Here is a 26437-nt window from a genome sequence, read left to right as displayed (position 1 = left end):
TTAAGTTACCGATTTATTGGCATACAGTTACATTTCCTCTTCAGTATAATCTTTACACCCTTCCTTTCAACGGAGATACATACACACACAGACACACACACACACACACACACACACACACTCTTCAGTCTTTTTTGTGGCTGGACCATAATTTATTACAGCTCTGGTTAGTGCTTCATTTCTTGTTTCTCTAATTTAAAAGTAAGGACTAAGTACTTACAAAAAATGAAAACTTGCAAATGTGTAAATAGGAAATGCATGCCTCCAAAATCTCATTGTTATCCTTTGTTTTTTAATAGCATTTTCCTGGCTGGTCTCACATACTTCCTTTTTTCCCATTTAACTTCAGAATTTCTTTGAGCAAGTTTTCAACAAATTCATAAATAAATTTGAGGGGAATTTACTGCTTTACAATATTAAGTATTCCCATTCTTGAGAGCAGCATATATATCCAGTTATTAAATTCTTCTTTAAATGCCTTTAAGTAACATTTTCATCTACTCACAAAAGTTTTCCACATTTCTAATAGGGGTTACTCTTATGTGTCTTGGGTTTTGTTATCATGATGAATGGGAGAGTGCCTTTCATTGTACTTTTAAAAAAAATCATCAAGATATCTGTTCTTTTATGGGTTTTCGGTGCACTTTCTAATAGTGATTTGGGTATAGGTAAGTGATAACTTGTCTTATAATAATTCTCAACCTACCATCTTCTTCACTGCTCTTCCCATGAGCCTGTGATGTACTGTTTCTTTCCACTTCCTTGTTTTTCCAAGGTGCTGATGCTGGATTGCTTCTGACTAGAAGAATTCTGGTAACAAAAAGATTAATCCTTGTTCTTCTGCACAAGACAAGTAATTTAAAAAAAATTATGTATGTATTTCCTTGGCTGTGCCAGTCCTTAGCTGTGGCATGCAGGGTCTTGTTCGCTGACCAGGGATTGAACCCAGGCCCCAGCATTGCGAGCATGGAAGACCAGCAATGTTTTCATTTAAGGCTCATTCCAGTGGAATTTGGTTACCTCAAAAAGTAGCGAGGGTTTCAATATCGTCAGCACAAAGAGAATTTTGCCTCGATTTTGTGCAAAGATCATTTACGGTCACTATTAATCTAGTTTAGTTAATGGCATTTGATCTCTCCTAGTAGAAAAATTTTGTGATCCTGTGGTAGAATTCTGTTTGTCCACTCTATGAGATAAGAGATAACTTATTGCACTTAAAATCCCACTCTGTCTGGATCTACCACTCATTGTAAAGATATGTACCAATTTTAAGTAAGATTTTGGAACTACAACAATGAACAAAAGATACAATTACTCTTTGAAGAAAAAGCAGCTGATTTTTTTCAGAGTATATTACCACATGTTCTCTTCAACTCTGAGGTGCCCTCTACTGAGGACAAATCAGGTCTAAATCCAGTAATTTCCTAATCATATGCCACGGTTTCCTAATTTGGGGGGTAAAGAAAGAACAAACTACATAATGTTCACTTAGCTTCTGAAACTACACAGGAAAGACGTGTTTTGCTAACATTCAATTAGTAAGTCAAGCTTCTCTACCAGCTCCCTGACGGACGCGTAGGGTCCCCAAAATACTATTTGTGATTCACCCACTCTCTGAAAGATCATGTTCTTCAGAAGGAGTTGATGCTCTTTCTTAAGGTTTCATTAGTCTCGTCTGGTTGGCACTATGGATAAAAGTGTTTGCCTGCAGTTCCAAGCCAGAGGTTGGATGACAGTGAGGGAGAAACATAGTTCGTGTTAAAAAAACAAGTAACAAAGTCCAGGGGTCACACAAGAGTCAGACATGATTTAGCAACTAAACAACAACAAAAAGTCCAGAGGGCATTTGGGACTTTTTATTATGTTTGGGCTTCTCTGGGGGCTCAGGCTGTAAAGAATCCACCTGCAACGCAGGAGACCCCAGTTCGATTCCTGGGTTGGGAAGCTCCCCTGGAGAAAGGACAGGCTACCCACTCCAGTATTCTGGCCGAGAGAATCCCCATGGGCAGAGGAGCATGGCAGGCTACAGCCCACGGGGTCCCACAGAGTCGGACACGACTAAGTACCTAAGCACAACACGGAACACTGGAAGAGTAACCCCGATTGTCTCTTGGGCTTCCCTGGTGGCTCAGCTGGTAAAGAATCCGCCTGCAATGCGGGAGACCTGGGTTCAATCCCTGGGTTGGGATGATCCCCTGGAGAAGGGAATGGCAACCCACTCCGGTATTCTGGCCTGGAAAATTCCATGGACTGTATAGTCCATAGGGTCACAAAGAGTCGGACACATCTAAGTGACTTTCACTATATTTGCACAAAGCCCTCCTTCATGAACAGTTATTTTTTTTACATCTTAAGGGATGATTTCCATAGACCAATGAAGCCATTACATTCAAAGAAAATCTATAACTGAGGAGCATTTTTCAATTTTTTAAAATTTAAATTTTTAAGACATTTTTACATTTTAATCTTAAAACGTTGCTTTCTTTGACACCTGGATTTTCCCACAGAACCTACAGGAGGATGACTTCCTGGGTGGAGGAGAGAGACAGGCCTCACAGGAAGCAATTTCCAAAGCTATGGTTGGTTTGACTTTTCTTCTCCCTCAAGTATTACAGGCCTATGCACCTTTGCCTTGGAAGATAAGAAAATTAGTTCATTAAAGGTCTCTGTCACTTAGAATAATTTCTATCTCCAGATCATATTTCTGTCTTAAATAAAGTAAATGAGATGTTTTTCAACCTTGTTCGACTGGGACTAAGACAGCAAGAAGAATCAGGGGAATTTTCTAGGTAGAAGCATTTTCCCTTGCGAAGAGCTGAGGAAAATTTACGTTTTCATTAGAGAATGTTTTATCTAAATAATTAAAGTTATACTCCAAAATTAATCACCTCATCGATCAATTAATTATTGGGATCAATGTTGTCTCCCTACATGTTTCTTTCTGTTTTCAAGCGGCCTTAGTCAAGAGCCATAACATGGTGACATTTACTAAACTCCAAAACTTAAAAAAATAAAACTCCAAAACTTCAGCCCCAGTGTCTAGAATCTCATCTCCTAAAAAGCTCCTAGTGATTTTATAACCAGGAACTAAGGAGCAGTTTGCTACTGATGCTTCCAAAAACCACCCTGGAAAGCAGACTGTCTCCTCGGCAACCATCTGACCAGTGCCTCTGCCAAAAACACTCGATGAAATCTATCAATGGAATCACAGTGGGAGGTTTGGAAACTTTGTCATTGTTTTGTGAAAAGTTCCAAATACTATCTAATTCCCTTTCACAGACCTAATAACAGCAGCTAAAATGTATCGGATGCTTATGAGGTGTAAGGCACTACCCTAAGTGTCTGACAAGCCTGGCCAGGTTTATCCAACACCACAATCCCATGAAACAGTTACTCTCATGTTTTGACCAACAAAAGCCAGGTAAAGGCTGCTGCTCTGAGCAGTGCATCCGTTTATCCATTTAACAAGCACCCACTGATGACCCGCCCGAGGCCAAGTCCTGTTCCAAGCGCAGAATGCCATGAAGAACTGAACAAAACCAACCCAGAAAGGTGCCTGTCCTGGGGTGCTTCTCAGGCCTGAGGGTTTGACTTTTAAGGCAAGTCAGGTAGTTTTTTTTTTTTTCCTTTTAAACGGTTGCTTAAAATTGACTTCCTAAGTTTAGACTATTTTCCTAAGGTTATATGATGTAAAATAAAACTCAACTTTGTCAGGAAGGAAATGAATTTTAACCCCCAAAAGCTTGTCATTAAGTAAATTATATTTGATTGTCACCTTAGAAGGAAAGTGAATGAACTCCATTGACAGGAGATAATCCAGAGTTAACAAGGAGGAGAACTTCCCGTGAGACCAAACATCCCCACCCAGTTGACTCCTGAAGAACTATGAAGATAAAAGCAAACTGCTCTGCGGGCCAAGTCATTTTAAACAAGGCCATAACTGCTGAGGGTAAAAGGGAAATGAAGGAATGTTGTGGGAAGAAAGCTAGAATTAAGCAAGCTCTCCTACAACCTCATAATCAGTCCAGACCTAAAACAAATAGACAAGGAAAAAGTAGTAATAGCCAGAGAAAGTTCTGTCTGTGTTTTCTTTCAGTTACTGAGTTGACATATGAGGCTTTATTAATTTGATGCGTAGAAAAGTCAATAGAAAACTGCACGGGAAGACCAAAGTTTTAGCAAATATCCCCACAAACGGCTAAAGCCACAGCGCACAATCTTTTCAAATAAAGTCCCGTAACGTTTCTTTCCTATATATCATTTTATAGTAATACTTTCTATAGCACTGAAGTGAAGGTATTATTTGGCATAGTTTTATCATAAAATCGTCTATAATTGTGGAGCTAATCACTATTCACATCACAGCATTAGTTGGAATGAAATTATTATGCTCAATTTAGTCAAGAAAAATAGAAGAAAAGGATATTGAACAACTTGCTCAAGATGACCTTGGCAAGTCAGTGATGGAGATAAGAACTTGATTTATCTGTGAATGAAATGCACAGAGCTCACTGGATTATGCTCCTTCATTAAGACAACTGAGTGTTAGGAATGAAACTATTTGTCACCATATTAAAATTTTTCAGTCTGTGTGGCCAATATGGAATTCACAAGATCATTTTAAATTTAAAAAAAAATCGTGGCCCAGCCATTCCACCCTTAGGCATGTAATTAACAAAAATACTCACATACATAAGTTCGTGTGAGTAAGAGCAGATACATTGAGAGGGAGATCGAATAATGATTAACTGTAAACTAACAGTAACAATCGCTAATATTTATTGAGCTTACTCTGTGCCAAACACTATCAATAGCACTTTACAGATTATATCTTATTTAACACAACAAATAAGGAGGCCAAGACGAGGTGAGATTCAATCCCTTGCCCAAGCCCATGGAACCTGTAGATTTCTTTCTCCCTTGCGTCTGACCGACTCCAGAGCCCAAGCTCTCTACTGCACGCATCCTGATACTGTTTCCAAAAGGTATAATTACAGTGACAAGTTGACATAAACATAAGGAAGCCAGAATACTCTAGAGAAACACATATTTTTGTAAAAGCAAACAAATATGACTTAAATAAAAAGGGAACTAACTCTGCTAGATCCTACTTCTAACTAGAAAATGAAAAAAAAAATTGTAAAGCAGTGGTATCTCATTAAGCATACATTTTAAAATATAACAACTTGCTGAGATATAATTGACAAACCATAAAACTCATGCTTTTAAAGTATGAATACATTTCAGTGGTTTTTAATATATTCAGAGTTGTACAACCATCACCACCATTTAATTTCACAACATTTTCGTAATCTCCCAAAGAAGCCTTGAACCATTAGTGGTTACACACCCCTTCGCCCCTGTCCTAGCCTCTGGCAACCACTAATCTACTTTCTGTCTCTGTTTGTATTTGTATTGATGCTCGCCTACAGTGGACACTTCATGTACAGGTCATGCAGTATGCGGCCTTTTATGACTGCTTTCTTTCATTTAGCATAATGATTTCAAGGTTTGTTCACTCTGTAGCAAGTGTCAATACTTTATTCCTTTTTGTTGCCAAATAATACTCAGTTATATGAATATATCATACTTCATTTAATCCACTCACCAGAAAATAGACATTTCAGTTGTTCCCACATCTGGGCTACTGTGCATGATGCATGAATATTCATGTAACAAGGTTTTACGTAGAAACATGTTTTCAGTTCTCTTAGGTACCCACCTAGGAGTGGAATTACTGGATCATATGGTAAGTCTATGTTTAACATTTTGAGGAACTGCCAAATTGTCTTCCAAACTGGCTGCCCAGTTTTACATTTCCACAGCAATGTGTAAAAGTTCCAATTTCTCTGCATCCTCGCCTCCGAGTATTTTTATCTGTACCAGCACCATGAGACAGAAAGACCTCTCTTTCCCCCTTCTAGTTGTCTCGACATCACCGCTGAAAACCAACTGAATGAAGACATGAGGATTTATTCTTGACTCTCAGTTCTGTTCCACTGATCTATATACTTCTATCCTTATACACTTCTATCCTTGACAGTCTGTAATAACTACCATGGCTTGGTATTAATAGTAAGTTTTGAAATTGCGAAGTGTGAATCTCCAATTTTGTTCTTGTTTTTTTAAGATTGTTTTGGTTATTCTAGATCTCTTGCATTTCCATATGAATCTGAAGATCAAACTCTGTAAATTCCCCAAATAAAGCCTCCTGAGACATTGATTGGCTCTTTGCTACGGGGAAGCCTGGCGTGCTGCAGTCCATGGGGTCGCAGAGCCGGACACGACTGAGCGACTGAACTGAACTGCTACACATGCAGATGCCTCCAGTTCGTAAGCATAGATGTCTTTCCATTTACTCAGGCCTTCAGTTTCTTTCAATGTTTTATGGTTTTCAGATATTCATTTTTCTGTTTTTGATGCTATTTTAAAAGGAATTGTTTTCAGCTCTCTTTTTCAGTAGATTAATGGTTACAAAGGAGGTTGAAATGAGGGGACGCAGGGATGACAGCTAAGGGGTACAGGGTTTATTTTGGAGGTGATACTGCAATTGTGGTGGTGGTTATATAGCTCTGTGAACATACTAAAAACCACTGAATGGTACACTAAAAATGAGTGGATTTTATAATATGTGAATTCTACCTCAATAAAGGTGTTACTGAACAGAAAGAAAGAGAGAACCCCATTGAGTAGATAAATGAAAAAGTACAAGATGAAAGGAGTTTATCTCTATAGGAAAGACTATAGGGTTCATTTCCCCAGACCAGTGTCAAAAAGACTCTGTTTAAGACTGATGATTTATTTACAAATTAGTTAAATCATCTGAAGCAAAGTTGGAATGTCATGATATTAAACTAAGGAAAGAAAAAAACTTGTTTACTTTTATAATGTTGATCAAGTCCATTTTAGATGGACAAATGACCTGCCCATTAAACAAACCAGCTAAAGACTGCTACAATGATTTCAAAATTATTGGAAGAGTCACAACTGAAATCCCTGCTTCCTATGTTGATTTAAACTCAAATTATTCTTAAAACATTATCAAAATCCTTTTTGATAATACCTCAAGGATCTCCACTGCCTACAGACTGCTCCCTTTGGAGTTCAAAACACAAAATAAAATTTCTCTTGATCTACTTAACCAGCTTTATCACCCAAGTGTGGTTTACTTAACCGTTCCCAGACCACAACATAGCAATTTTTACCACTGGGCCTTTCTTCCTGTTGCATGCTGACCTCTTTCTGTGATAGTTAAGCAGGTGGTTTCTTTTTTTTTTTTTTTGAGCTAGAGTGCAAGTCCAACAATTGTGCATGATTTACAATAGCCAAGACATGGAAGCAACCTAAATGTCCACAACAGATAAATGGATAAAGATGTGGTGTGTGTGTGTGGGTGGGTGTGTGTGTATGTATATTATATATACATATGTATATTGCATGTGTATGTGTTAGTCACTCAGTCGTGTCCGACTCTTTGCTACCCATGGACTGGAGCCCACCAGACTCCTCTGTGCATAGGATTCTCCAGGTAAGATTACTGGAGTGGGTTGCCATGCCCTTCCCCAGGGGATCTTCCCAACCTAGGGATCAAACCCAGGTCTCCCGCATTGCGGACAGATTCTTTACTGTCTGAGCCACCAGAGAAGCCCTTTGTATATTATATATACTTATATAATGTACCTATATATATACCTATATACACACACACACACACACACACATATAGGCACAATGAAATAGTACTCAGCCATAAAAAATAAGGCCATCTGCAGCAACAGGGATGATGAATCTAGAGATTAACGTACTAAATGAAGTCAGACAAATATCATATGATATCACTTACACGTGGAATCTTAAAAAGTGATACAAACGAACTTACTTATAAAACAGAAACAGACTCACAGACGTAGAAAACAAACTTATGGTTTCCAAAAGGGAAAGCGGGGAGAGGGATTAATTTGGAATTTGGGGTTAACAGATAAATAGTACAGATAAATAACAGATAAATAGTGGCAGCCCACTCCAGCGTTCTTGCCTAGAGAATCCCAGGGACGGGGGAGCCTGGTGGGCTGCCGTCTACGGGGTCACACAGAGTCGGACACGACTGAAGCGACTCAGCAGCAGCAGCACTACATATATGGAGAACTATATAGTCAGTATCTTATAATAACCTAAATGTAAAAGAATCTGAATCACTCTGCTATATACCTGAAACACTGTAAATCAACTATACTTCAATAAAAAAAATTTTTTTAAACCCATAGAGTAGGTATTCGGTCGGTATCTGTTGAGAGCTCTACTTATCTCCTGCTCAACTCTGTCCCAAGCACTTCACCTATGCAACCTCTTCCACAAACCCCAGGAAGAACCTAAGGGTCTGAGGAGAAACTCAGCCAAGGTTGCACACGTGGAAACACCGTTCAGTCATTGCAGTTCTACTCATTCTTTCAGTTACAGCTCAAATCTTAACTTTTTCCCTGTTAGGCCAACAGCGATTTCTCCTTTCTCTGAACTTCTAAAGGGCTTCCTGCCTTTGACATATACCGCCCTGAATTGTAGTTTCAAAGCAGACTTTATTTTTTAGTGCAGTTTTAGGTTCACAGCATAATTAAGTGGGAAGTAGGGAGCCTTCCCTTTCTCCCTGACCACGGGCACAGCCTTCCCAACCATCAGGATCCCTCACCTGAGTGCCGTCTTTGTGACAGTCAGGGCAGCCACACGACGCCTCAGCAGCGCGGCACGTCCACAGCTGGCCTGACGGCTCACTGCCAGTGCCGTGCATCCTGCAGGGCCTGACGTATCCACGAACACAGTATCACACAGAGTCGTCTCACCGCCCCGAAAGTTGTTTTGCTTATTCATCCTTTCCTTCAAATTCCTGACAATCACTGATCTTTAAACAACCTCCATAGTTTGGTCTTTTTCAGAATGTCATATGGTTGGAATTACACAGTATGTGCCTATTCAGATTGACTTCCTTCACTTAGTAATATGCAGTTAAGGCTCCTCCTTGTCTTTTCATGACTTGGCAATTCATTTCCTTTTATTTTTTTAAATTAACTTATTTATTTTCATTGGAGGCTAATTACTTTACAATATTGTAGTGGTTTTCATTTCCTTTTAGTACTGAATAATATTCCACTGTCTGGATGGACTAGAGCTGCTTTCTCAAGTTTTGGCAATTATGAATAAAACTTCAAATAAACATCTACCAACAAAAGAATTAATCAACACAAGAAATGGACAATTTTGAGCCAACCTGAGGATTATAACCCCAGGAGACAGTCTTTCAGAAAGCTATAAGGCCCGTTCCACCTTTTAGAGGTCAAGGCACAGTTACGCAAGTTTTGGGGAGTAACATATTGATAGTGTCCTTGTCCCACAAGGCCAGCAGTGGGTTCCTGTGGCCCCTTACAGGGTTGGGGAAGGAATGTTATTTCCTAAGGAGTTACCTTGCTGGCGCCAGGGGGAAATTGCCTTTTATTCTGGCAAGGAGGCATTCCTGTATCTTCTAGGGGGATCTAGTTAATATGTAATGCAAATGCGCCATGCTCACCAAAGGGGAGAGGGCAAGGGGCTCAAACAGGCAAAGAGAATTTCACGTTTAAAGATTTCCTTGTCCTGTCTCGAAAATCCTTTTTCTTCATCATTTTTTGTTGTGGACTGTTTTCATCCCCTTTGGTTAAATACCAAAGAGCACAACTCCTGGATTATGTGGCAGAGATATGTTTAGTGTTGAAAAGAACTGCCAAACTGTACCCCAAAGGGACTGCCCCATTTTGCGCTCCCACCAGCAGTGAGCGAGAGTTCCTATTTCTCCACATTCTCGCCGGCGTTCGATGTTGTCAGTATTTTGGATTCTGGCCCTTCTAATAGGTGTGCAGCAGAATCTCATCGTTGTTTCACTTTGCACTGCCCTGATGACGTATGGTATGGAGCACCGTTTCATATGCTTTTGGCCATCTGTGTATCTTCTCTGGTGAGACGTCTGTTCAGGTCATCTGCCTATTTCTTAACTGAGTGGGTGGGCTGTTTTCTTACTGTTGAGTTTTAAGCATCATGTGTACACCTGAAACTACTATTATAAGTCAACTATACCTCAATTAAAAAAAAAAGTTATTATTTTGGATTAACAGTCCTTTATCAGACATATCCTTTGCAAACATTTTATCCCTGGATGTGGCCTCTGCATTAATTTTTTTTCCCCACATTTTTAAGTCTTACAAAATTGGGCTTAAATATATCAAAGTTATTTTGAGTAGCCATACTGCTTTCCCTGGGAAGTAATATCACCTGATGTTTAAAGTAACTTGAATGAAAATTCACGTCATCCGTTTAGAAGATACCATGTGGCCTTTCTGTTTACTGGCAGCGATCCTCCAGATGGGTGACTGAGAGCACATGGGAGCCACGGAGGACAAGGCTTCCTGCCGCACACCAGCTCCTAAGCCTCTGTAACCCCAACCCTGGAAAGCACACAACGTGGGTGCGAGGCTAGTCCAGGTTATGGACTTACTGGCTTCGGGTCTAATGTGGTGGATCCCAGTGCCCAGTAAGTGTGAAACTCACAGCAAATCCAGCCTTCATGGTGCCAACCTCCTGCAGGACACCTGGAGCTGGAAGCAGATGCCATCAGCACGTCTGTTGCTGTTAAGTCATGTCCAACTCTTTGCAACCCTCTGAACTGCAGAACACCATGACCAGGACCGCAACCATGAACGTCAGGGAGACACATAAAAACTACGAAGAATGGGGGATCCCAGCCTGCCAGGCTCCTCTGTCCGCGGGATTTCCCAGGCAAGAATACTGGAGCGGGTTGCCACTTCCTTCTCCAGAGGATCTTTCCGACCCAGGGATCAAACCCACATCTCCTACACTGGCAGGCAGATTCTTTACCACTGAGTCACCAGGGAAGCCCATTAGCACCCTCAGAGTCCTGAATTCTTAACAGGCTGCTTAGAATTCCAAACTCATATTCTTTGAAGTTATCCTCATTGAAGCAATCCATAAAGTTATCAGAAGAAATCAGTGGTAGCAGCAAGCCAACCCATAAACACAGGGAGCTTTGTGTCATGACAGCTCCTGACGACAATCCTGTGGCTTTGGAAAGGACCACGAGTTTCATGGCATTAACAGTGCTTCTCATGCTATTGCTTCAAAAAGTCTTAGAAATACTCTCCAAATCCACAGTCACCACTAACTGAAGCAAGCTCTGTAAGATTCAAAGCCAATAAAGTCAGTATGTTAGAACAATAGATTTCTGGAGCTTATTTCATCAATGTATTGTCAAACTTACGAAAATTCAAATTTAATAGTGGTGCCAAACCACTTCAATGGGAAGACAGCAGTCTTTTCAATAAATGGTGCCAGGACAACTGAGTAGCCACATGCAAAAGAATGAAGTTGGACCCCTAATCTCACTCATATATAAAAGTTAGAAGAAATCATAGGTCTGATTAAATAAATCTACATCTGGGACAAAGCAGTGGTTGCTTAAATGTAGTACCAAAATCGCCACCAACAGGGGTGTCCCTGGTGGCTCAGTGGTAAAGAACCCACCTGCCAATGCAGGCGACATGGGTTTGATCCCTGGTCCGGGAAGATCCCAATGGCCCAGAGCAACTAAGACCATGAGCTGCAACTCTGAAGCCTGGGAGCCTGGAGCCTGTGCCCCACAACAGGAGAAGCCCTGGAATGAGAAGCCCGCACTGCGACTGGAGAAGCCCCACCAGCTGCGGCTGGAGAAGGCCTGCACACGGCGACGAAGACCCAGCGCAGCCATAAGTATAAGAAGGAAATCAGTTTTTAAAAATCACAAGCAACAAAAGAAAAAATAGGTGAGTTGGACTTCACTGAAATTTAAAACTTTTCTGCTTCAATAGATATCAAGAAAGGGAAAAGACGACGTGCTAAAAGAATGGGAGAAGATATACATAAATTAAGTATTTATAAAATCGGGTAAGGGACTTGAATTCAGAATATTTAAAGAACTCTTACAAAGCAACAATAAAAAGACATCCCAGTTAAAATATATAGGCAAAGGATCTGAACCAACATGTCTCCAAAGAAGATATACAAATGGCCAAGAAGCCCATAAAAGATGCTCAATACCATTAACCATCAGGGAGACACACATAAAAACTACCATGAAATACCACTTCACACCCACTACGATGGCTAAAATAAAAAAGATAGACAAACGCAAGAGTTGGCAAGGACAGAGAGAAATTGAAACACTCATATACTGATGGTGGGAATGTAAAGTGGTACAGTCACTTTGGAATAGCCTGGAAGTTCCTCAAAACATTAAGCAGAGAGTTGCCACATGAACCAGCAATTCCACTACTAGTTACGCTCAGGAGACTTGAAAATATATGGCCACATAGAATCTTGTACATGAATGTTCATGGCAGCATTATTCTTAATAGCCAAAAAGTAGAAACAACCCAAATGTCCATAATCTGATGAATGGGTCAATCAAATGTGGTGCAGCCATTACAGTGATATATTATCCGGCCATAAAAAAGCAGCACTGATACATGACAGACGCTACAGCGTGGATGCATCCTGAACACTTTACGCTTAGTCACAGAAGCCAGACACTCACTGGACCACATAGTGCTGATCCCATTTATATGAAATGTTCAGAATAAGCAAATCCACTGCTATAAACTGGATGTCTGCGCCCCCTCAAAATTCACATGCTAAATCTTAACACCCAGTGTGATGGTATTTGGAGGCAAGGCCTTTGAGGGGCAATTAGGTCATGGGTGGAGTCCTCACCAATAGGATTAGCACCCTTACAAAAGACAGCACCCTTGCCCTGGTGACCACAGAGAGACAATGAGAAAGCCACGTATGAACCAGGAATTGGGGCTTCACCAGACATTAAGTCAGCTGGTGCCACTTCCAAGCCTCCAGAATTACAAGAAATAGATTTCTGTTGTTTATAAACCACCCTGCCTATGGCATTTTGTTATAGAAGTCTGAACAGACATCTATAGAGACAGAAAACGCATTAGTGGTGGCCAGAGGCTGGGGATAAAGAGGAATAGGGGGCACTGCTCAAGTTGGTGGGGGTTCCTTTTGGAGGTAATGAAAATATCCTGAAATCAGCTGGTAACTGGTTAAACTCCATGACATACTGAAAACACTGAATTGTAACTTGAAAGTTTATAGTTTAGGATATGATAATCATATCTCAATTAAAAACTAACTGCAATAGTGATTCAAGGACTAATGAAAGTGGTGTTTGTTTCTCATAAGACACACCCTTCAGTCTCAGCTTTCTCTTATTAGGGAGTTACAAGACACTGTCTAAAATGTCACGTTGTGTGGAATAATACATTCTTTAAACTGGAATAAGAAGACAATGGGCACCTACAACAAAAGTGTAAAATGCAGTGTATCTCCCAAAGAGCTTACAGTTTGGCTCAACAGACACCATAAATCAAGAAAAGCAAACAATAGTGCAAAGCAGATCCCTTTTGTTCGTGACTCATCAAGTCATATCAATTCATCCTTTGTTGTATCTTTGAAATCTATTCTTTCCAGGCCCACTATGGTTGCTCAATTCCCGGCCACTCTCGTCTCCTGAGTTATGACAACAGGCTCTGGCATTTCTTTTCTCGAATTCATTTTAATCGTGAAATAATTATTTGTTGGCTAAATGAATAAAACGCTATTATGTAACCCCCTTCCCATAAACCTCTGAGTTCAGTACCACTTACAAAATAAAATATAAAGTCATCCCTGGCCACCACCCTCCCTCTCCAAAAAAGAGAGAGAGAGAGAAAAAAAGTATAAACTCTTAGCATCCAGCACATAAACTTCTATAATCACTTTCTGGCCTTACCATCCACCCAGGCCCACAGAGTGCCGCCCCTCCAGTCAGACTACTGTACTGTCTCCCAGATCTTTCTCATGCTTCTCGAAAAATTTTATTGAAGGATAATTGATTTACAATGTTGTGTTAGTTTCTGCTGTACAGCAAAGTGATTCAGCTAAACATATGCATGCATTCTTTTTCATACTCTTTTCCACTGCGGTTTATCACAGGATATCGAATACAGTTCCCTGTGCTATTGCAGTAGGATCTTGTTGTTTATCCATTCTCCATAAAATACTTTGCATCTGCTAATCGCAACCTCCCAATCCATCCCCCCAATACCCCTCCCCGCTCACGAATTAATTCTCTCCTTTGCTCGAGAGCCCCCGCCCGCTGCCCTCCGCTACGTCATCATCCTTCCAGATCTCCGCTTCCAGGCCAAGCTCAAGACTCCCCTCTCCTATCATCTGTCCCTACCCTTTAGTGCCCTGTAGAATTACTTACATTTTTAACTGTTACTTATATACCCCTCCAAACAGATTTTAAACTGCAAGTAGGATCCATGACAGAAATGGATCTAAGATTAACATCTTGCTCAATAACCACCACCACATGGAATTAAATTTCAAAATGAGCTGTACAGGCAGATCAGAAGAATTCAGAGAAACACAATATTACTGTGGGAATGCTTAGAAAGGTTGTTTTGGTTTGTTTTTGTGTAAATGAGACAAGTTGGGTTTCAAAGGCTGGGTAGGTTTTGGATTCATGGAGAGGAAATACTGTCAGAAATCAGAGGAGGCAGGCAGGGGAGGGAGGTAAAGCCCAGGATCCATGTGTTAACTGACTGAGTTTTACTGCGAGGACTGAGACAGAGATAAGAATTAAATTTTAAAAATACTGTTGATTAGTTTATCTTCAAGCCTTTAAATTTTTATGCTATTTGTCAAAATAATGTTGGAAAGTAAACTAGCATTGATCCACACAGTATTGAGGTTCCTCAAAAAACTAAAAATAGAGCTACCATATGATCCAGCCAACCCACTCCTGGGCATCTATCCAGACAAAACTAAAATTGGGAAAGATACATGCACCCCTCTGTTCACAGCAGCACTATCCACAATAGTCAAGACACGGAAACAACCTAAATCTCCATCGAGAGAGGAATGGATGAAGATGTGGTGCGTGTACACAGGGGAATACTACTCGGCTGTGAAAAAGAACGGAATCCTACCACTTGCAGCAACATACATGGGCCTAGAGATGATCATACTCAGTGAAGTCAGAGAGAAAAAGACAAATACCATATGATCTCACTTACATGTGGAATCTAAGATGCAACAAAAGGAACTTGCTTGTAAAACAGAAACAGACTCAGACACAGAGCAGACTCGTGGTGGCCAAGATGGAGAAGGGGTTGGGGAGGGATGGTCTGGAAAGCTGGGATTAGCAGACACAAACTCCTAGTCTTTGAAGTAGAGCTAATCCTCATTACTCATGAACTCGGTATTCGCAAACATGCCTACTTGTTAAAATGTGCTTGTAACTCCAAAATCAGTACTTGGGGCCCTTTTCCTCTCACTCATAGACACATGCAGAGTGACATGAGCACTAACTTGTCACCCAGCGTGCACACTCCCAGCTGTGGTTGAACAGGCGATATCTTGCCTTCTTGTTTCAAGTGTCATACCACATAAAGTGTCCTTTTTATGGTCCATTTAGTGCCACATTTCCCACATTGTCGTGCTTTTGTTGGTGGTTCTGCTATTTAAAATAGGCCCAAAGTACAGTGATGAAGTGCGACCTACTGCTCCTAAACCAAAGAAGGCTGTGAAGTGCCTTCCAGAAAATTCATGTGTGTTAGGTGAGCTTCATCCAGGATGACTCACAGCGGGGGCTGCCCTTGCTTTAAGTGTTAATGAATCGGCAATATGTATTAAATACGGTGTCTTTCAACAGAAGCATGAAACAAGCTTATGTGTTGATCAGCTGACAAAAAGGTAGCAGAGGCTCATGGGAACAGAATCCTGTATTCCTTCAGAAGCCATGGTTCTGTGTCCACTAATTTAGTTTGAGGGACTTTAGAACATAGTTACCATGGATAACAAGAATCAACTGTAGAGTCTGCTTTCTACTGACAGTCAGATCTGGTGTTATCCAAACCTCAGACACTGTACAGACTCACACCGGAAGTTTCTCGTCCGTCGCCAACTCTACACTATCCATCAGGCACTGATCGGGCCAGGCAGAGCATTGGCAAAAGAAGGAACAAGAGCAGAATGAAGACAAGCAAATGCGGTATTCCAATAATCATACTGCTCAAACGAGAGCAGGAGAAAATGCAAGCTTTACACCAAAAACATATTCTGTTCCCTCTGCTCCTCCCAACTTTCAGAATGATAAGCAGCTTTGGTAGTAATCTCCAAAATCCCTATATTCAGAAAATGTTTCCAAAATTGAATTACAAATCAATTAATCAAATTGAAAGCTGCCTTCAGTCTGGCATTCTTGATAATTTTTGTCAAATTTTCTTTCCTTTCATCTCAAAGCCACTGTTTTCAGTTCTAGTCATAAAAATTAGGTGAGATGTAGACAGAATTATCTCCACAAAGATTTAGTGTGTTTTGTCCTGGAAAATAGAGATTCTCTTGGAATTTACTGCCCAAAATGCAGTCAGATGTCACACAGCAACCACGCCATGATGCTATTAATTATTACCAAGTTGCCAGAGCCCTACAGAAATGGTGCCCAAATCCTGAGGAGGTTTGCAGTTTCATTGCTAAAATTCTTATGCACAAGTTATTTTATGCCAAGCTATATATAGTTTATGATTTCTTTTCTCTTCATATATAGGGTTGTTCTTTAAGACATTCTCTTTATTTAGAAAAATATCAATGTGATCCAAATTACATCACCCTACATGTGCAGTCTTCTGTGTGTGTGTGTGTGTGTGTGTGTGTGTGTGTGTGTGTAACAATTGAAAATAAAAGCTAAGTATAAATCCCAAGGTTGAATTAAGGTAAGTCAATTTTTCAGTTATGAGTTGATTATAAATAATTTGCTAAAATAGAAGCTTTTCAGTCTAAATAAATAACTGGGCTTTCTATGTTATAATACATTAATGTGAATTTTAAAAAATAACAGACAAAAGTCAAGTTGTAAGTTTCATTAGTATTAACTGAGTTGAAATTTATAGACAAGATTTTAAAATAAATGATAGAAGTTGTTTGAAACCCAAGTATATAATATCTCAAAATTAAAATCTAATGATTATTACCTGAAAGTAACCTTAGATATTACAGGGCAGAAAACTAAAATATTAGAAATAAAAAGAGGATCAAACTAAAAATTCATAAATAATCCCTTTTATAAGAAAGGAAATCAACTGGAAAAATGAATAGCCTTATATTAAACAGATCATAAAGAGAACCCTCTCCTACTAATTGAAAATGTCAAAACTGGCCATGTTTAGGGAAATAGTTATCAACTTACTTTTTAAATAGCTGCACAACTAATTTTTAAAATACAGCTCTGGCTAAACCAACATCTTGTAAGTCACTTAAACTCTCGGTTTGGGCTAGTCCCAGGAGGCAGCACGCTGGGGGCAGGAATTCAGGCAGCAGCCCACCGTTGTAGCAGTTGGTACCCAAGAAAATCTCAAGTCTTAGTTCTGGGTTGCTACAAATGACTTGCAAACACAAATGGCCGGCACCTCTGACCTATGGGTAAACTACCAACCGAGCTTCAGGTGACTATAGCAGCACCCAGGTCAGGTACAGACAGCTCTGAACAGGTTTGGAAACAGAACTGACCTTGAACCACAATGCCCAGAGGGCTGCTTAGAACACATACTCTGAACCCAACTAGGTCAATGACAGTGAAACAAATACAGCTGGACCTTGAACAGCCTGGGGTAAGGGACAGGATCCCCACCCCTTGCCACTGGTCAGCTCTCAGTATCTGCAATTCCACATCCACAGATCCAACCAGCCACAGTTCAAGTAGCACTGCAGTACACAGTTATTGAAAAATATATTTAAGTGGACCTGCGCCATTCAAACCTGTGTTGTTCAAGGGTCAACTGTACATCGACACTGTCCATAATATTTAAACAAGATGCAATCTCATGACACAACACTCAAGACGTCCAGGATATAAACCTAAATTACTTAGCATACAAAGAACCAGGAAACTTGTGTGAAGATACGCCATGCAAACACTAATCAAAAGAAAGCTGGAGTCACTGTATCCATATGAAACAAAGCAAACTTTAGAGCGAAGAATACTGAAAGGGATAATGAGGAATATTAACTAGTGGTAAGTGTTAATTTGCCAAGAAGACATAACAACCATAAACATGTGTGCACCTAACAGAGCTTCAGAATACCTGAAGCAAAGGCAGCCGGAACTGGGGGACAGAACTGGGGGCTTCCCTGATGGCTCAGTGGTAAAGAATCCGCCTCCCAATGCAGGAGATTCGACTTCGATCCCTGATCTAGGAAAATCCCACATGCCTTAGAGCATCTAAGCCCATGTGTCACAACTACTGAGCCTGTGCTCTAGAGCCCGGGAACCACAACCATTGAGCCCATGTGTCGCAACTACCGAACTCAGTGCCCTTGAGCCTACTTGCTCCGCAACAGAAGAAGCCACTGCAATAAGCCTGCACACCGCACTGAAGAGTAGCCCCTGCTCGCTGCAACTGGAGAGAAGCCCGCACAGCGACAAAGGCCCCGTACAGCCAAAAAAAAAAAAAGACAGAACTGAAAAAGACAAAATTACAGCTACAGACTTCAACACTTCATTCAGTAACTGATAAAAGTAGCAGACAGAAGGCCAGTGAGAATAGAGGAGGACGAAGGCCATCAACTGATCACACTGACATTTATATTACATTCCACACAACCATGGCAGTTTTACACTCTCTTCTCAATTACCCACAGAATACGCGAAAAACAAATTAACCTAAAAGACTTGAAATTGTACAATCTATGTTCTCTGATCAAAATGGAATTCAACTATAAAGCAAAACAAATCTTCAAACACATGGATAGTAAATACCATACTTCTAAATAATCAGTGGATAGAAGGGAAGGTCTAAAGGGAAAGTAAAGAATATTTTATTACACTGAGAGAAAAAATTTTTTAAAAACATACCAAAATTTGTGGAATTCAGCTAAAGTAAGGCTCAGAAGGGAACTTATGAGATTAAAATTTTTTATTAGAAAAGTTACAAATGGACAATCTTTTATACCTTAAAAAATTAGGAAAAGGTCAAAACAAACTTACAGTGAGAACCCCTAATTTTAAGTTTAACTGAAATCCCAGAAAGAGAATAAAAAGAGTGGGCAAAAGCAAGAATGAAGGAGATCCTGGCTGGGAATGTAAGAAGTAATAAAAAACAGCAATCCACAAATTCAGAAAGCCTGAGCAGGGTAAATAAAAAGAAGCGTATCTGGTTATATCAGAGCACAACTGTAGAAAATAAAAGACAAAGACAAAATCCTAAAAACAGCCATAGAAAAAGGAAAGACTACTGGCGTTCCCTCGTGGCTCAGTGGTAAAGAATCTGCCTGCCAATACAGGAAACACCAGAGAAGGAGGTTCGAGCCCTGGGTTGGGATGATCCCCTAGAGAAGGAAATGACAACCCACTAACCCACTCCAGTATTCTTGCCTGGAAAATTCCATGAACATAGGAGCCTGGCAGGCTACAACCCATGAGGTTGCAAAGAGTCAGACATGACTGAGCAACTAACACGTTTCACTTTCTAGAATTCTCTACCCAGTAAAAATAGCTTTCAAGAAGCAAGATGAAATGTACATCAACAGATGAATGGACAAAGATGTGATATATATATAATCGTGTGTGCACACACACACATACAAATATACGTAGCGGAATATTACTCAACCATAAAAAAGAACAAAATTGTGTCATTTGAAACAACATGGATGAACCTAGAGACGATCATATTAAGTGAAGTCAGGCAGAGAAAGGCAGACATTATATGATACCACTTATATGTGGAATCTAAAACAAATGAACTTATTTACAAAACAGAAAAACTCATAAACACAGAATACAAATTAATGGTTACCAAAGGGAAAGGGGGAGAGGGAGGGAATAAATTAGGAGTACGGATTAACAGATACACATCTAACAAGGATTTACTGTTTAGCACATGGAACTATATTCAGTATCTTATAATAACCTATAATGTAAACGAGTCTGAAGCTGTATACCTGGAACTAACACAATACTATAAATCAACTATAGTTTAATTAAAAATTTTAAAAATAAACATTTTTATTTTGAAAATGTTTTAAAAGATGAAATAAAGATCTCTTCAGAACAAAACCTGAATTAGCTACCAGTGAAATTTTCATTGTCACCATCAAAAAATGCTTTTATTTAAAACATTCATGAAACAAAAGACGAAAGTTCTCAACAGTGAATTTTATAATTACACAATAAATTTACTACAGTTTTTGTTTAGTGGCTCAGTCATGTCCAGCTCTTTGTGACTCCATGGACTGTAGCCCACAAGGCTCCTCTCTCCGTCCATGGAATTCTCCAGGCAAGAATACTGGAGTGGGTTGCCATTTCATTCTCCAGGGAATCTTTCCAACCCAGGGATTGAACCCAAATCTCCTGCATTGCAGGCAGATTCTTTACCATCTGAGCCACCAGGGAAGCAAGATAAAGTACCTTCATTTAAAAGCTATATGGCCAATATCATTCTTGCTACTTTACTGGTTTCCCCATTTATGCATTAAATAAATCTTTGACACAGACTGACTCTAAATTAAGTTTGAGATGAGCTATTTAGAATGGGTAACCAACAAAGCCCTACTGTGTAGCACAGAGCACTCTGTTCAATGTTCTGTGGCAGCCTGGATGGGAGGAAGTTTGAGGGAGAAGGGATACGTGCATATACATGTATGACTGAGTCCCTCTGCTGTCCACCGGAAACTATCAAAACGCGGTTGATCGGCTACGCTCTGATATAAAAGAAAAAGTTCAAATAAATACCATAACAGTGAGGAAATGCTCCGCCAGGCCCTGTGCCACGGGCGAAACAGATGACCGAGTCTCTGCCTCTCTAGCAGCAGCAAAGACAAGGAAATGAATAATATGAGGAAGGTTCTGAAGACACCGCTGCAGGAAGATGAGAAGGGGACTGGCCTCTTCTGGCAGGACAGGGCTGCAGTAGGAGATTCTACAGAGAAGGAACACACAGGAAAGCGTGTTTGAGAGGCATCATGTATTCAGGGAAAACTGTGCTTCTGTGGGATGCCCAGTTCGTGAGCAAGAGAAAAGGCTACGTCCAGACTGGAAGAGGTCTTATCTGCAAGGCTCAGGAATTTGGACTTTACCCCAACCCCAGGCAACCAGGAGCCAGATGACTTTGTTAAGAAGCTAGGAACTCTTGTTGCTGGAGGAGAAAATGAGAAGGAATGGGGAGAGGCTGGAGGCAAGAAGACTGATGTTATCTGGAGGCTGTTTCAAAAATCAAAGGAAGTCTTCCCCTTTCTCCTCCTGCAGCAGCCAGCACAGTGCCTTAGGTGTGGCAAGAGAAGACAATGTTGAACTAAACTGACTCCAAGAGAAAAAGACCTAAACTTCTTACAAAGTGCTTTCTTGCTTGCTTAGGCAATTTCTTTCTCAAGATAGGGGAAGGGAAAAAAAAGCCACACGGTGAATACTCTGATAAGACCACCAATTTCTTTCATACCATTCTATAATATACAGCTAAGACCTTGGAGAACCCTGGTTCTCCCAATTCTGTCTCTCCTTGTCTTTAAAGGAATCCGCCTGGCAATATAAGGGACACAGGTTCAACTCCTAGTCTGGGAAGATCCCACGTGCCATGGGGCAACTAAGCCCGTGCACCACAACTGCTGAAGCCCACGTGCCCTAGAGCCTGTGCTCCACAAGAGAAGCCACTGCAATGAGAAGCCCCCCGCTCACCACAACTAGAGAAAGGCCGCTCACAGCGAAGATCCAGCTCAGCCAACAATAAACAAACAGAGAAATATAAACATTTTTTTAAATGCTAAGTGAAAACTTTGAAAAATGGGAAGAGTAAAAAGCCTGCAAAGCAAATACTCTGACCAAAGGATGCCACATCTATATTTTTAATAATGAAACCAAGGAAAGAGTTTAATACAAAGATAATGCCAGTTGAGTGTTTCTTCAAAAAACTTAGTTTTCGACTTGCATTGTTATCCACCAAGACACAAGTCTCCTATGCACAGCTGAAATAACGAGACCTGTTCAGAGCTGAATGCGATCTACTATCCATTGCATTCCTATTACAATTCCAGCTGTTGTTGTTTTTTAATAAATTGACAGTTTGAGCCCAAAATTCCTATGGGAATTCATTGGACTCAGAAGCCAAAGCAACCCTGAACAAAGGTGGCGACTCACACCAGTATCAAAACTTATGACTAAGCTCTACAAATAACGAATGCAGAGGGGTGTGGGGAAAAGGGAGGCCTCCTACCCTGCTGGTGGGAATGTAAACTGCTGTAGAAGCTATGGAAAACAGTATGGAGGCTCCTCAAAAAGCCAAAGAGAGAACTGCCATGTGATCCAGTAATCCCACTCCTGGACATACATGCGGACAAAACTATAACTCGAAAACGCATGCACCCCTATGCTCACAGCAGCGCTGTTTCCAACAGCCAAGACACGGGACAACCTAAATTTCCATCAACAGAAGCATGGACATAGAAGATGTAGTGTGTGTGTATATAAATGGAATTCTACTCAGCTAAAAAAAGACTGAAATAATGTCATCTGCAGCAACACGGATGGCCCTAGAGATTACCATGCTAGGTGGAATGACTTAGCAAGAGAAAGACAAATACCATATGATATTACTTATAGGTGGAATCTAAAATATGACACAAATGAACATATCTATGAAACCGAAACAGACTCTCAGATATAGAGAACAGATTTGTGGTTCCCAAGGCGGGTGGGGGAGGAATGGACTGAGAGTCTGGGATTAGGAGACACAAACTATTACATACACAATGGATAAACACAAGGCCCTACCGTACAGCACAGGGCACTATACAAATTCAGACTGGCACTCAACCCCTTAACAAAGCACACAATATGAAAAGAAATACATATACATATATCTGAGTCACTTTGCTGTACAGCAGAAATTAATACAACATTGTAAATCAACTACACTTTAATAAACACAAATTTTAAAAACCTTATGACTAAGCTATGGTAATCAGAATGGCGTGGTACTGGCATAAGGTAGACATATAAATATAGATCAACGGACTACAATTGGGAGCCCACAAATACACCCGAACATTGACGTCAATTGATTTTGGACAAGTGCCAACATAATTCAGTGGGGAGACAGCAGTTTTTTCAACGAATAGTGCTGGGATACCTGAATATCTACACACAAAAGAATGAGGCTGGGGCCTTAACTCACGTCATACACAAAGATGAACTCAAAATGGACCATGGACCCAAATGCCAGAGTTACATTACAAAACTCTTAAGAAGAAACTATAGCAGCGAAGCTTTGTGACCTTAGGTTTTGGCAGTGCTTATCTAGATATGGTGCCAAAAGTAGAAGTGATAAAGATATATAAATTGTACTTGATCAAAATTAAAAACTGTAAGTAAAAAGACAATCCACAGAATACTTCAAAACTATATGAAAATACACAAGGAGACCTGTATGCAGAATATAGAACTCTTATAAATGAACAATAAAAAGACAACCAATTAAAAATGGGCAAAGGATGTGAAGAGACATTTCTCAAAAGAAAATATACAAGTGGTCACTAAGTACAGGAAAAGATGCTTATCAGAGAAATGCAAATCAAAACTACAGTTAGATACTATGTCACAGTCATTTAGATAGGCAAAATAAATATAACAGTAACAAGTTCTGGTGAGAATGTGGAGAAACTGGAACACTTAAACTTGACTGGTGGGACTGCAAAATGACTCAGTCACTTTGCAAAATAGTTGGCAGGTCATCAAAATGTTGAACACAGAACTGCATATGACCCAGCAATTCCACACGTAAGGTGTGTACCCCAGAGAATCGAAAATGTATGTGTGCATAAAAACTTGTGCATAAATCTTCATTAGCAGCATATTTATAATAGCCCCAAAGCAAAAACAATTCAAACGATGAGTGAAAAATATGGCATATCCGTACAATGGAATATTATTCTATTATTCAGCAAAAAAAGGAATGGACTGCGGATACAAACAACATGAATGAACCCTGAAAACATGCTAAATGAAAGATCACATCTTGTATGATTCCCTTGATGTGAAATGTCCAGAATAGACAAATCCATCAGTTCAGTCGCTCAGTCATGTCCGACTCTTTGCAACCCCATGGACTGCAGCACGCCAGGCTTCCCTGTCCATCACCAACTCCTGGAGCTTACTCAAACTCATGTCCATTGAGTCAGGTGATGCCAAACAAATCCATAGAGACAGAAAATAGTAGATTTCATGAAATGAGAGGAGAGGATATAGGGATTGACTTACTGGGCACAGAGTTTCTTTTTAGAGTGAAGGAAATGTTCTAAAATAAGACAGTGGTCGGGACTTCCCTGGTGATCCAGCGGCAAAGACTCCGCACTCCCCACGCAGAGGGCCCAAGTCTGACCCCTGATCAGGGAACTGGATCCCATATGCCACAAATCAGGGTTCAAAGGTCCCACATACCGCAACTTAAGACCCAGCACAGCCAAATAAATAGGTAAGTAAATAAAGACAGTGGTGATGGTTGTATATAACACCACGAAACACCAAAGGCCACTGAATTGTTACGCTTTTTATTTCTGGACTTTAAGTCCATAAAGGTGGACTTTATGTTACTGAATCATAACTCAATAAAGTTGTTATATATATATATATGACATATTGCTTATGAACCACTTGGCACTGGTGTTAATGGGTTATTTTCTCGTCTATAAACAATCAATTTAGGATTTATTTGGAAAATATTGAACCAAAAAAGTCATCACAAAGGTGAGGTAAACAGCATAAAGATATGACTCTGAAAGACTTTTACCCTTAAATAATGCCAAATGTTATATGCTTTCTAAATATGTAGGATAAGATCTACTTATAAACTGTCAAGCTAATCTCTTCAGTTAAATAAACAGTCCCTGTTTTTACAAAGTCCAGAGCTATTCAGGCATGCGGGCTAAATAGCAACAAAGCAGGGGAAAGTACGCGGGAAAGGCATGGGCTGTAACAAGTTAATCGGTTTGGACAGAATGGAGGTCCAGGCATTTATTTCCTGTGAGCAGAAGGTTTGAAGCAAATTACGCTCAAAACTCAGAGTCTCTGCCTGTTATTTTAAACAACTGGTCTAGGATCATTATTAATAACTGAGGCTTACAAATATCACACATTCTCTTAAATACACTGAGGTTAGCAACAGGCCAGACAACAGGAAATCTATGAATTTAGTCCTGGAAAGATGTTGCACTATAGTTTAAAAAAAAAGGAAGAGAGCAACCAGAGCCTTTTGCAATTTACAAAAAGCAAATTGCAAGTTCTGAGCCCAACTGTCTATAGAAATATAGATCCTGTCTTCCCAGGTGATGTGTATAAAGAAGCACATTTACTTGAATAAGTTCTATATCTTTGTTGGAACAACAATCATTAACTCATAGCCTTGTTTTATAAGTTAATACTAGAAACATTCTATCAATGATCAAACCGAAGCTCAAACAGAGACTACAGAAGCGAGAGTTCCTGACGTGCGATGGAGAAGAGGATGTGGGATGCTTCACATCGTGAAGCAACAAGAATTTTCAGAGTCAGCTAGAGAGAGAAGATAATCCCCACCAAATTTTAAACCCATATCCAAAAACCAATGGCCAGAGATAAACCTGGTAGGAGAAAGAACTCTTTACTGAGTAAAGTGATTTAGAGACTTTAAAAAAATAATAATTGGGGCTTCCCTGGTGGCTCAGATGGTACAGAATCCTCCTGTAATTCGGGAGCAACCTGGGTTCGATCCCTTGGTTGGGAAGATCCCCTGGAGGAGGGCATGGCAACCCATTCCAGTATTCAAGCCTGGAGAATCCCCATGGACAGAGGAGCCTGGCAGGATACACTCCATGGGCGGCAGTCAGACACAACTGAGAGACTAAGCACACACACACAAATAACGAGAGGAAGAGGGAGCCAATATTTAATGTCAATCAATTTTTCAACTGTTTATTTCCATTTGAGAATTCAACCTCCTAAAAAGTTACCAGTGAATTTGATTCCTGTTCAGGAGCAATGCTATTGCTATGTCCTAAAGAAAGCTGGGGTCTGAGCTGGGGGATATTGATAAGAATGTCCCATCAATGTTAACACGCAGTTTCTACTAATCTAAAAACGGAGATACTGTGGTCCTGGCTCATGTTTGGACTGGAGGTTAGACATACAAATAAATACACTACAGGAGAAATGCACAATTAAATTTCAAACTGAAACACAACACATATGTGTGATCTGTTGTATGATGTACAATCAATTTCTGTAATTGGGGGTAGCAATTTCACTTTTGAAGATTCAGAGATTTTAATCTCACACTGAAGGGGG

At 40.2% G+C, this 26437-nt stretch overlaps 1 protein-coding gene across 3 annotated transcripts in view; it reads right to left on the bottom strand.

Annotated features, from left to right (window-relative positions):
* Window positions 1-26437, bottom strand: part of SMURF1 (SMAD specific E3 ubiquitin protein ligase 1) — a 91411-nt gene that overhangs the window by 28747 nt on the left and 36227 nt on the right. For 2 of the 3 annotated variants that reach the window (XM_059881610.1, XM_059881611.1), the window contains exon 1: window positions 707-14158. The exons of the other annotated variant lie outside the window; for it this stretch is intronic. In XM_059881610.1, the coding sequence (XP_059737593.1) occupies window positions 707-968 (262 nt within the window). In that variant the 5' untranslated portion in view covers window positions 969-14158. Of the gene's footprint in view, window positions 1-706; window positions 14159-26437 lie in introns of those variants that run through there. 3 annotated transcript variants of the gene reach the window in all.

The sequence above is a fragment of the Bos taurus genome, chromosome 25 (genome assembly GCF_002263795.3).
Source record: "Bos taurus isolate L1 Dominette 01449 registration number 42190680 breed Hereford chromosome 25, ARS-UCD2.0, whole genome shotgun sequence".
Taxonomy (NCBI): domain Eukaryota; kingdom Metazoa; phylum Chordata; class Mammalia; order Artiodactyla; family Bovidae; genus Bos; species Bos taurus.
Note: the sequence above shows the minus strand (reverse complement) of the source record. Positions and strands in the feature narration are given on the sequence as shown.